Raw genomic sequence first — 12,131 nt, 5'->3', positions numbered from 1 at the left:
CGCTGAGAAACGGCGGCGGCTCCGCTCCGGTGGCCTTTGGTCCCGCCCTGTCCCCGCCGTGTCCCCGCTGTCTCTCGGGGCTCTGCCGGGCACCGACACCCCCTTTCCCCTCCCCGGCGCCACGGATGATGCTGCTACCGGTCCCAGTCCTGTCCTGGTCCCGATACCGAGCCCAATCCACGTCCCGGTTCCGGTTCTGCTCCCGGTTCCGGTCCCCCCGGAGCCGCTCCGGTGCTTGATCTCCGCTTTCAGCGGCAAGAATTCCCCCAGCGTGGTCGGGGCTGAATCGGGAGCGGGAGCGGGACCAGCACCGGGACCAGAATCGGGATGGGGATGGGAATCGGGACCGGGATCGGAGTCAGGACCGGGATCAGGACCGGGACCGGGACCGCGCGCGCCTGGCGCCCCCTGGCGGCCGCGTGGCCCTGCCGGAACAAAGGCCGGGCCCGGGACCCCCCCCGGGACCCCTTTAGGACCCCGGGAACCCTTCGGGGACCCCCGGAACCCTTCTGGGACCCCCCGGGACCCTCCCGCGGGCAGGGGGAGCCCGGAGCTCCGGCAGCGGGGACGCTCCCCGGGCCGGGGCTCTCGGGGATGCGCTGCGCTCCTTCCTCCTCCCCCTCCTCTTCCTCCTCCTCCCCCGACCCTGACGGGCAGGAGGAGCCTGGGGAACAGCCGAGCCGCGGGTGAAGGAGCGAAGGGGAGCGGCTGGGGCTCCCCCAAACCCCCTCAGCGCCCCCCCGTGTCCCCAGGGGACCCCTCAAAGCAGGGAGCCGCAGCAGCGGGGGCTCAGTTTGAAAATGCACATTTTAGAGAAATGACACCGCCTTTCCCCACACAGAGCATGGGGAGGGGGCACAGGAGTTCCTGGGGACCCCCAGAAGGATGGGATGAGGGTTCACCCCCTCCTAAAGGAACCTTTAACACACCTGTAACTCTCACCCTCCTCCTCCCTCTCCACCCCTGTCAACCCTCAGCACCATTTAAAAAAACCCCTCCTCACACCCAAACCTTTCGGTGGAGGTGGATCCAAACAACAAACACACAAACAACTTGTTGGGAGTAAAAAAATATGTTTTTTTTTTTCCTTTTAATTACATCAGTTATCAAAGAAAACGACAACAACAAAAAAAAGCAGTGGTAACAAAAATACAAAGCTCTGAGGGTTTCTTGTTTTTGTTTGTTCTGTAATAGGCTGAGAGCATCAGTGCAATTGTTTTAATTTAACTTCTGCTCTGAGTCCCTGCTGGCAGCATAGGAGTAGGCTTTGCCCAGCACCAGGCGGTCCCGCAGCAGCTTGAAGAAGGCGTAGTAATTGCTGAAGAGGATCAGAGCCAGGGAGATCGTCTGGTGCCACTTCTCCGAGGAAATCAGCGAGTAGAGCTGGTAGAAGATGACAGCTCCTTCCAGCAGGATCAGGATGTTGAGGATTCGCAGTGGTTTGCTGAAAAAGAACTGTGGGAGAGCAGGGTGAGGCAGCGGGCGGGAGGTGAGAGCTGCGGCTGGCTCTGGATGGAGTCACCCTCGTGGCACAGGGCTGAGACGCTGCCCGCACCCCACCCTGGGCACTGAGCCCCCCAGCTCCATCAGCCTGAGGTGCCCAGGCCAGCAGGAGCAGGATCCTGCCCAGGTATCCCTGCTCCAGCAGGGAGAGGGGAGCTTACGTGGAATCGGAAGTGCGAGACGTCCGAGGGCACGGCCACGTTGTAGTGGCCCACGGCCTTGTAGACGTTCTTGCTGTGCTTCACCAGCACCCCCTGAGGCCACATGCACTCCTCAGTCCACCTGCAGGGAACAGGAGATGCTTTAATCCCACCTGCAGGGGACAGGAGATGTTTTATTCCCACCTGCAGGGGACAGGAGATGCTTTAATCCCACCTACAGGGGACAGGAGATGTTTTATTCCCACCTGCAGGGGACAGGAGATGCTTTAATATCCACCTGCAGGGGCCAAGAGATTCTTTAATCCCACCTGCAGGGACAAGGGATTCCTTAATCCCACCTGCAGGGGACAGGAGATGTTTTATTCCCACCTGCAGGGGACAAGAGATGCCTTAATCCCACCTGCAAGGACAAGAGATTCCTTATTCCCACCTGCAGGGGACAGGAGATGCTTTATTCCCACCTGCAGGGGACAGGAGATGCTTTATTCCCACCTGCAGGGGACAGGAGATGTTTTATTCCCACCTGCAGGGGACACTGGGCTCTGCAGCCTCCCCAGCAGCAGTGAGGAGTGCAGGAATTGTGCTCCCAGTTTGGAATTGTCACCACAGCAGTGACAAACTGCAGGTAGCCGTGGCCAGGAGCAGCAGGCACCTTGCCAAAACCAGCTTTGCTTGGCAGGGACAGTGCCCAGAGCGTTTGTGCTGCTGGATGTGTCAGCCAACAACTCTGCTCTCACTTTTCTCTCTGGTTGACTTCAAGACTGAGCTCCCCAGCAAAAGGAAAACTCCAGGAGAGAATTCCTTACTGATGCTGCAGCACGTTGGAGCAGAGGGCCGGATCCACCTTCTGCCAGCAGCCCAGGTGTGCTGCAGCCTTGTGGAGCAGGTCACAGTAGCGTGCAGGGAGCAGGTACTGCATGAGGATCACCGAGGTGCTGATGGAGACCAGCAGGAAGAGCTCACAGGACCAGCGTTTGTCGTAGTACTGCGTGTTCTGGGGGGGACAGCAAGGTGGGACACTGTGGGACACGTTTGGACAGCCTCACCTGCCCAAGGCAGCACCACACCAACAACTCAGGCAGGCAGGTAAAACATGGGCTGCGTGGAGCTGCTGATCCTGCCTGGAAAGGAAGAGCCCACATGGGATGAGGGTGGAGAAATCCTGCAAAATATTCGTGCCATCATCACCACAACCAGGGAGGCAGCTCCTGGCTGCTCCCCACGCTCAGCTGACAGAGCACCAGCCCCTCAGGCAGCAGGGACAGCCTCACCCCATCCACCAGCAGACACTCAGAATTCTACCACCACGAGGAAGGACCGTCCTGCCACGGTGTCACCTCCCAGCCAGGCCTCACCTTGACAAACCACACAGGCACGAAGGCCACGTAGTAGGCACTGAGCATGGAGCTCACCAGCACCTCCTTCATGCGCCAGTTGAAGTCCATCTTCAGGAACTCCACCTCGTTGCGGATCAGGTCCGGGGACAGGCAGCAGGCGTGGCTGGGCATGGCCTCCATGCCGTACATCTGCCTCGTGTGCTGCTTCCAGGTCTCCTTCAGCACTGTCAGGTAGTCCCTGCCCCGGGCTGTCACCTCCCCCGTGTCCCTGGGGCCAATGTTGGCCACCTGGGCAAAGAGCCCGGCCTTCCGAAAGTCACAGTTCAGCTGGAGGAAGGGGATGTACATCCCAAACCTGGAAAAGCACAGAGCTCAGGAGCTGCCCCCCATCCCACGGGGAACACCACCCCCAATTCCCCCGGGGGCTCTGAGCTGCAGGAGGTCAAGGCTTGGAGCAGCCTGGGATAGTGGAAGGTGTCCCTGCCACTACTGAATGATCCCAACCCAGCCTGGGATTCCGTGATTCCAAAGGGAAACTCCCAAAAAGAGCTCTGAGCTCAAACACAGGCAGCAAACCTCTGGGGATGTTTCCCCCTGCAGCAAACCTCTGGGGATGTTTCCCCCTGCAGAAAACCTCTGGGGATGTTTCCTCCTGCATCTACCAGGGAGGAGGGATCTATTTCCACTCCAAACATTTCCTTTTGATAGGTAACAAAACCCAGGAGCTGTTTGAATCACTCCACCTGGCAGAGGAGCCCAGGAACAAAGGGAAAACAGAGCCCTGAGTTTTGTGAGCGCCATGGGAGAAGCACACAACCCTTTTCAGCAGCAGTAACGAGTAATAATTAATGCTGACATCAAGCTGAAAGAGGGGTCAGTGCCACAGATGTGTCCTGCCACCCTGGAATGTGACACAGCAGGATAGTGTCCCTGAGCAGGGACACCTTCCACAAGGCCATGCTGCTCCAAGCTTTGGAGACTCCCAGCTCAGAACCCCACAGGGCTGCAGGGAGCCTCCCCCTGGATTTTGGGGGGATGCCCCAGCCCTGATACTCACGGGTAGCAGAGGAAGAGGAGGTTGAGGAAGGAGTAGGTCCTGAAGAGGTGGATGATGGAGCGACACAAACTCCAGCCCGTGCCCGTGAGCACGGCGAAGCGAGTGACCACCAGGAAGATGGAGCGGGGCAGGGAGACTTTGCCACTCTGGGAAGCCTGTGGGACACAGGGGACAGCTGGGCACAGCTGGGCACTCCCTCTTCTTAAAGGAGAAAATACTGTGGGAAACCATAGCTAGGAAGGAAATGGCAGTGCCCAGCTGGCACCAGGGCAGGGAGGGTTTCTGTGGAATCTGGGCTTCATTCCTCAGGGAGTGGGGAGAGCTTCCAGGGAAGGTCTGGTAGTGCCCAGCACACTCTCCTGGCACTGCTCCCCATGGGATGCTTCCATAGTGAGCATCCCTGGCTCTTCCCTGGGGAAAGCTGCAGTGATGGAGAGAGCAGGAAAGAGACAGAAGGGAGGAGGGAATCAGTCACTTCAGTTTGGCTGAGACAGAAATTCAGGGAGTCAGAGAAGGACACAGACCCAGCAGGTCTGAGGAGCTCAGTTCTGCTCTCTGCTCCTCACACTGGGAACCTCGCTGGGACTTCTGACTTGGGAATAGCACAGAGGTCTTTAGGGGAGGATGGAGGGGTTTGGATTGGCAAAAGGGACCCAGAGTTTCACAAATCTCCTGGAAGGAGAGCTCTGACTTTACCTCCTTGACGACAGCACCGATGAGGCGCCGTGCCAGGACGATGGTTGTCACCGTCAGCACGTTGAAGTCAATGAGGTGAAAGTTCTGTGGGGGCAAAACCAAAATTACTCCATTTCCATCAGCACCAGGAACACACATTCAATACAGAAAGTCCCAAATTATTCTCTTCTCCTTGGACTTCCTTCCAAGAGAATGCCAAGCAGACAGCCAGATCCCAGAACGTGGGAAACAGGGAGCGGAAGGAGCAACGCTGAAAGGTCAGATGAAATTTTCATCAAACATCATCTCTAAAACTTCAGGTTTAGTGACCCAAGAGACAGCCTGGGATCTCCAGCTGCCCTGTGGTGCTTACCAGGGAGGTGTGAGAAGGAGGGTGGGAGGGCGGGTACCACCACACTGTCTTGTAGATGTTGATGTAGTGGACGAAGAGGGCGACGAGGTGGCAGAAGAAGAGCTGCAGCTCGAACAGGACGCTCCTCTCCACGGGCAGCTCGGGGATCTTGCAGTGCCGCAGGGGGACGACTGTCTGAGCTGCCAGAGGGGGGCTGGACAGGCCTGTCCCTGAGCCACTCCTGCCAGGGGGAGCCAAGAGCCAGGGCTGAGCAGGGGAATGTCCTCCAGCTCACTCCACAGCTCTGAGACTGATGGGGAAACTCGAGTTATCAGTGGCTGGCACAAATCACAGATCTCAGGCAGATGTGAGCAGGGGTTTGCCCACACAAAACAATATTTGGACTCAGGACATTTGATATTAAATCCCCTGTGTCTCTCAGACCAGGCTTGAGCAGGGGAATGTCCTCCAGCTCCCCCCACAGCTCTGAGACTGATGGGGAAACTCGAGTTATCAGTGGCTGGCACAAATCACAGATCTCAGGCAGATGTGAGCAGGGCTTTGCCCACACAAAACGATATTTAGACCCAGGACATTTGATATTAAATCCCTCGTGTTGTTCAGACCCAGGGTTGTGTTGTGCTACTCAGTGGCTCTCTTAATTAATTGGAAGCTTTCAGAGCTCAAGTTGGTGTTTACATATCTAAGAGTGCTTGAACATGAAAGGCAGAGCAATTACACACAAGCCCTTGTTCATTCTCCACCTTCTGTTCACCTGAGGAGGAAAAACAAGTTTAGCCAGAGGAGCCTCTTGCTGTGTGAGCAGGCACAGGATCCCTGATCCTCTGGATCAAAGGGAATTAATATCTCTCAGATTGAGCTGCAATCTCTAAATAAAAGCAGGCAAAGGAATCTGGGTGTGGGCCTCAAAGGAACTGCAGAGCACAAAGTGTCCCTGTAAATCCCCCAGTTAAACTGTGGATCCAGGGGGATGCAGGGGGATCAGGCCATGGTGTAAAACAGGAGATGGAGAACCTGAAATAAGGCCATGAGTGAGGGGAAACCTGAGGATTCCCAAACTCATGGTGATTCAGATCCTCAGGACTGATAAACCACGGAACCACAGAATGCTCTGGGCTGGAAGGGACATCAAGGATCACCCAGGCCATGGCAGGGACATCCCTCCCTATCCCAGGTGGCTCCAAGGCCCACCCAGGACAGGGAACGGGATGAGCTTTAACATCAAGGAATGGAATGAGCTTTAAGGCTGGGAAATGGGATGAGCTTTAAGGTCAGAGAATGGGACGAGCTTTAAGACTGAGGAATGAGCTTTAAAATCAGGAAATGGGATGAGATTTAAAATCAGGAAATGGGACGAGCTTTAAGGTCAGGGAATGGGATCAGTTTTAAGGTCAGAGAATGGGATGAGCTTTAAAGCTGGGAAATGGGATGAGATTCAAGATCAAGGAATGGGATGAGCTTTAAGGCCAGGGAATGGGATGAGTTTTAAGGTTGGGGAATGGGATGAGCTTTAAGACTAAGGAACGGGATGAGCTTTAAGGTCAGAGAACGGGATGAGCTTTAAGATTGAGGTATGGGATGAGCTTTAAAATCAGGGAATGGGACAAGCTTTAAGATCAGAGATTGGAATGAGCTTTAAGATCAGGGAATGGGATGAGTTTTATGGCTGGGGAATGGGATAAATTTTAAGCTCAAGGAATGGGATGAGCTTTAAGCTCAAGGAATGGGACAACCTTTAAGGTCAGAGAATGGGATGAGCTTTATGACTGAGGAATGGGCTGGGAAATGGGACGAGCTTTAAGGTCAGAGAACGGGATGAGCTTTAAGCTCACAGAACGGGAGGAGCTTTAAGCTCACGGAACGGGAGGAGCTTGCACAGCCAGGCCCGCGGTGAGCGCAGCCCCGCCCCGCTGCCCGCCGCGCCGTACCTGGTGCGGGAGCGCACGCCGGTGACCGAGGTGCCCGAGGAGTGGCCGGCAGCCCCGGCGGCCCCGGGCTCGCACAGCGGGTTCCGGCAGTAGGAGCTCCTGTTGGGACCCCGGCGTCCCCCGGCCATGCCCGGCAGCGTGCGGGGTCCTGGCTGCTCACTGCGGGCTGGGCTCAGCCCTCACCACTGCAGGGACACACGGAGAGGGGGTAATTAGCAGGGATTCATTAGCAGGGATTAATTAGCAGTTCGTACGGAGCCTCGCTGCCACCACCCCGTCAATCCAAACTTCTCCAAATTCCATTTTTGGAGCTCGTTGCTTCGGGATAATCCAAATTTCTCCACCTGTTTTCTCCCTGTCTCCCACATTTCTCCAACCTCAGGGAGCTCCAGCCTTGCTGAGGGGCTGGGAGTTCATCACTGAGCTCATGGGAATTCATCACAAGGAATTCCATCTGCATCCCTCTGGTGTTTGGTCATCCCTGTGTTCCATATTAATTAGCATGTTTTAATTAGCATTTCTTATGGAGCATTCCAGGCCTCACTGTCACCAGGAAAATCCCAATTTCTCCAGATTTAAATTGTGGAGCTCATTGCTCCAAGATAACCCAAATTTCTCCAAATTTAAATTGTGGAGCTCGTCACTCCAGGATAATCCAAAATTTCTCCACCTGTCTCCCACATTCCCCCAGGTCAAGGATGCAAAATCAGGGAGCTCCAGCCTTGCTGAGGTGCTGAGAATTGATCACTTCACAAGGAATTCCATCTGCATCCCTGTGGTGTCCTTCCTGTGTTCCATATTAATTAGCATGTTTTAATTAGCATTTCTTATGGAGCATTCCAGGTCTTGCCTGGAATAACACCAGGATAATCCAAATTTCTCCAAATTTAATTTTTGGAGCTCATTGCTCTGAGATAACCCAAATTTCTCCAGATTTAAATTTTGGACCTCTTTGCTTCAGGATAATCCAAATTTAAATTTTGGAGCTCATTGCTTCAGGATAATCCAAATTTCTCCACCTGTTTTTTCCCTGTCTCCCACATTTCTCCAGCTCTCCAGCCTTGCTGAGGTGCTGGGAGTTCATCACTTTACATGGAATTCCATCTGCATCCCTGTGGTGCCATCCCTGTTTTCCAGACTTAAAGAGATGCTCAACAGCTGGCCTCAAAAATTCAGAAATTTGGGATATTTTGGGATGATTCTGTGTTGGAACTAAAGGTCACAGCTTTATAAAATTATTGTTTTATTTTTGGCTCTTCAAGATGGGAAGAAACAACACATTTTGAGGGTGTTTGTTGTTTTGAGGGCACTGAGGTCAGCCCAAATTCAGCTCTTCCAGTGCTTGTTTACACAAAACTCATCCCAAGCTTTTTCAAACTTCCTCTGGATCCTGTTAACCTCAGGAGAACCCACACCAGTGGCTAAAAACCCCCATTTCCAAGCGAAATCTGAGCTGTGAGGGAAAACTCAGCCACATTCCTTTTCCTGGTGGATCATTTCCAGCTTTGGAATTTGCATCTGGAGACACAAAATGCCTGCTGGAGGTTTAGAAACCCATCTCAAGGGAGTTTTAAAGCTGATGCTGAGCTGGGGAGCTCTCCAAAATCCCCGTCCTGGAGCTGGATCTGGAGGGAATGCTGTTTTTGGGAGCTGCTGGGATGGTTCTGGAGCTCTGGAGGAGCAGGGAGGGCACAGACCGGGGGGAATTTGGGGTCCAGAGAGGAGCAGGAAGGAAACTGGAAATATGTGGGGGGTATAAAGGGAAATTTGGGGGTAAAATCTGGGGTCTGGAGAGCAGCAGGGGAAATGTGGGAGTGCAGGAGAGCACTGGGAGCTGTAAGGGAGAAATTTGGGGGCTCTGAGGGGCTACAGGAGAGCACTGGGGGCTCTGGGGGAGAAATTTGGGGGCTCTGAGGGGCTCTGAGGAGAACACAGGGAGCCCTGGGGCAGCTGTGAGGGAGAAATTTGGGGGCTCTGAGGAGAACACAGGGAGCTCTGTGAGGGAGAAATTTGGGGGCTCTGAGGAGAACACAGGGAGCTCTGTAAGGGAGAAATCTGGGGGCTCTGAGGAGAACACAGGGAGCTCCGTGAGGGAGATTGGGGGCTCAGAGGAGAACACAGGGAGCTCTGTGAGGGAGAAATCCGCGGGCTCAGGTGGGGCTGCACAAAAGCTGAGCGGGCCCCGGGCGCTCTGAGGGCGCTGCGGGACCCTCGGCGGCTCTGAAAACCCCACCGAGCTGCTCAGGACCCGCCCGGGAGCGCCGCGGAAGGCTCCGGGAGCGCTCGCCGAGCCCGCGGGGCTCTGAGGGGCTCCGAGGCGCTCGGGGGCTCCGGGCGAGGCCGCGGCGCGGGAGCCGCCCCCCTCACCGCGGCGGGGCGGGGCGAGCCGCGGGGCTCTGCCGCGCCCCGCCCGCCGCCCGGCCCGCTCCCCGCCGGCCGCCGGGCGGGTTCCCCCCCGCCCGTTCCGCCCGTTCCCCCCCGGCCGCGCTGCCCCCGGCCCGGCCCCCCTCACCCATCGCCGGCCGCCGCTCCGCCTGCGCCGGGCACAATATGGCGGGCGGGGCGCGACGGCGGCCGGCGTGGGACAAGCTGCTGCGGGGCGCGAACGCGCACGGAGCCACGCCCCTTGGCGTGTGTGGCCACGCCCCGGCGGCCACGCCCAGCGGGTGGCGCGGTGCCACTCCCGGTGTCACCTCCCGGTGTCACCTCCCGGTGTCACCTCCCCGTGTCACCTCCCCGTGTCACCGCCAGCTGTCCCGGCAGCCCGGTATGGCAGGGAATGAGTAATCCCTGGCACCTGCGCGGCTCGGCGGCTGCGGTGCTCCTGGAGGGGTTTCAGCGTCTCCGCAGATTTATTTTTTAATTTTAATTTTCTCAATTATTTGCTGGGATTTGTGGGGGTTGAGGATTCGGCACAGATGGTTACACAAAGCTGAGAGCCAGCCCTGCCTAGGCTGGAGGGAAAAGCGGCTCTGGAATGAATGGATGTGCACAAAGAGAGAATTTGCTGAATTTTTGGTATTTTTTTTGGGGCTGCCCAGGGAGGTTTGGAGCGCTCAGCCCTGGAGGTGTCCAAGGAATGACTGGGCACAGAGTCTGGAGGGCTTTTCCAACTTGAATTGATTCTGGGACTGCACAAAAGCATCAAAAATCAGGTGTGGCCAGACACCTGATGTTTAGGATAACCCTCTAAATGTTCCAGGACATCCCAAAAAAACATCAGGCCAAAAAATGCCTCTGGAACGTGATGGATGAACCTTTTTTGGTCCAAAATCGGCGGTGAAATTCCAAATGAACACCTCCATCAGGAAACAGTTTCTATGTCAGTTTTCCAAGGGGCAGCTGGAGATCCAGGGGAGTTCCCAGGATCCAAGGCAGGCTCTGGTGTTCTCCAACATTCCCAAAAAAAAACCCCCTGGCACATTCCCATTTTCCAGTCACAGCAAACAGAGCTTGAACTGATCCTCTGGAATCGGCAAAAGGAGCAAAAGGAGCCTGGAAAAACATTCCCATGGGAACATATGGAGGGCTCAGCTGAGCTGTGCTCACACCAGGGAGATTCCCGAGGGGAAAAATGAGGGAAAAACATCCCCGTGCCAGCTGGGAGCCTCCTGGACACGGCCCAGCCGCGGGAATTCCTCCCCCTCACCAGCCACGGCTCATCCCAGCGGCTGCAGGGTGATCCTGATCCAGGGAGGAGGAATTCCCTGATCCAGGGAGGAATTCCCTGATCCATGGAGGAATTCCCGGATCCAGGGAGGAGGAATTCCCTGATTGATAAGGGAGGAACTCCCTGATCCAGGAGGGAGGAATTCCCTGATCCATGGAGGAGAATTTCCCTGATCCATGGAGGAGAAATTCCCTGATCCAGGAGGGAGGAATTCCTTGATCCATGGAGGAATTCCCTGATCCATGAGGGAAAAATTCCCTAATCCATGAAGGAGAATTTCCCTGATTAATGAAGAAGAAATTCCCTGATCCATGGAGGAATTCCCTGATTGATGAGGGAGAAAATCCCTGATCCATGAGGGAGGAATCCCCTGATCCATGGAGTAACTCCCTGATCCATGGAAGAGAAATTCCTTGACCCATGGAGGAATTCCCTGATCCATGAGGAAGAAATTCCCTAATCCATGGAGGAGAAATTCCCTGATCTATGGAGAAATTCCCTGATCCATGGAGGAGGAATTTCCCTGATCCATGGAGGAGAAACTCCCTGATCCATGGAGGAATTCCCTAATCCATGAGGAAGAAATTCCCTGATTGATGAGGGAGAAACTCCCTGATCCAGGGAGGAGAAATTCCCTGATCCATAAGGAAGAAATTCCCTCATCCATGGAGGATAATTCCCCTAATCCATGAAGGATTTCCCTGATCCATGGAGGAGGAATTCCCTGATCCATGGAGGATAATTTCCCTGATCCATGAGGGAGGAATTCCCTGATCCATGGAGAAGAATTTCCCTGATCCATGGAGAAATTCCCTGACCCATGGGGAAATTCCCTGATCCATGAAGAATTTCCCTGATCCATGAGGGAGGAATTCCCTGAGAAATTTCCCTCCCCAAAGCTCCACCTGGAGCATTCCCTGCTCTCCTCTCCCTCCCCCTCCAGGCTGCTGGAATCCCCCTGATCCCAAATTCCCTTTGGGTGAGCAGCAGGAGGGGTTCAGCAGGTAAAAATGCACATTTTTAACCTCCCCTGCTGCTCCCACCTGAAATCCAGCCTGGCTCAGACCAGCTGGGGAATCCAGCTGTGCTCCCACTGCTGATCCCAGCCGGAATTTCGGAGGGAAAAGATCAAACCCCTGTGCATCCAGTATATAATTATATTTAGTATATAATTATTTTATATTAGTATATAATTTATTTTAATATTGATTTCAATATTAGTATATAATTTATTTTAATATTTATTTCAATATTAGTATATAATTTATTTTAATATTTATTTCAATATTAGTATATAATTTAATATTTATTTTAATATTAGTATATAATTTTCTAAAAAATCCCTTCCCCAGGATTTTCCTGCTGAGAAGCCTCAGAAAATAAATATAAAAAATAATTACCTGATGGCTTGGAACGTGGTTTGGGGG

The 12,131-nt window shown here is 54.5% G+C and overlaps 1 protein-coding gene across 1 annotated transcript; it reads right to left on the bottom strand.

Annotated features, from left to right (window-relative positions):
• Window positions 1-1,069: 1,069 nt before the first annotated feature.
• TMEM39B (transmembrane protein 39B) lies at window positions 1,070-9,599 on the bottom strand. Its single transcript, XM_084222719.1, has 9 exons — window positions 9,547-9,599; window positions 7,035-7,219; window positions 5,107-5,326; window positions 4,755-4,838; window positions 4,059-4,213; window positions 3,020-3,356; window positions 2,471-2,658; window positions 1,665-1,785; window positions 1,070-1,455 (listed from the first exon to the last, which is right to left on the bottom strand). The coding sequence occupies exons 2-9, from the start codon at window positions 7,160-7,162 to the stop codon at window positions 1,219-1,221; spliced, it is 1,470 nt and encodes a 489-aa protein (XP_084078845.1). The 5' UTR covers window positions 7,163-7,219; window positions 9,547-9,599; the 3' UTR covers window positions 1,070-1,218.
• Window positions 9,600-12,131: the final 2,532 nt, after the last annotated feature.

The sequence above is a fragment of the Fringilla coelebs genome, assembly GCF_963513975.1.
Source record: "Fringilla coelebs genome assembly, chromosome: 28".
Classification (NCBI taxonomy): Eukaryota; Metazoa; Chordata; class Aves; order Passeriformes; family Fringillidae; genus Fringilla; species Fringilla coelebs.
Note: the sequence above shows the minus strand (reverse complement) of the source record. Positions and strands in the feature narration are given on the sequence as shown.

Excerpts from the sequence above, each read along its gene's own strand:
- TMEM39B (XM_084222719.1), bottom strand. The coding sequence starts at position 7,162 with ATGGCCGGGGGACGCCGGGGTCCCAACAGGAGCTCCTACTGCCGGAAC. Across the intron at positions 3,357-4,058 it reads CTCCTCTTCCTCTGCTACCC|GTTTGGGATGTACATCCCCT; the intron begins GTGAGTATCAGG and ends GTGCTTTTCCAG. Across the intron at positions 1,456-1,664 it reads TCTCGCACTTCCGATTCCAC|TTCTTTTTCAGCAAACCACT; the intron begins GTAAGCTCCCCT and ends GCTCTCCCACAG.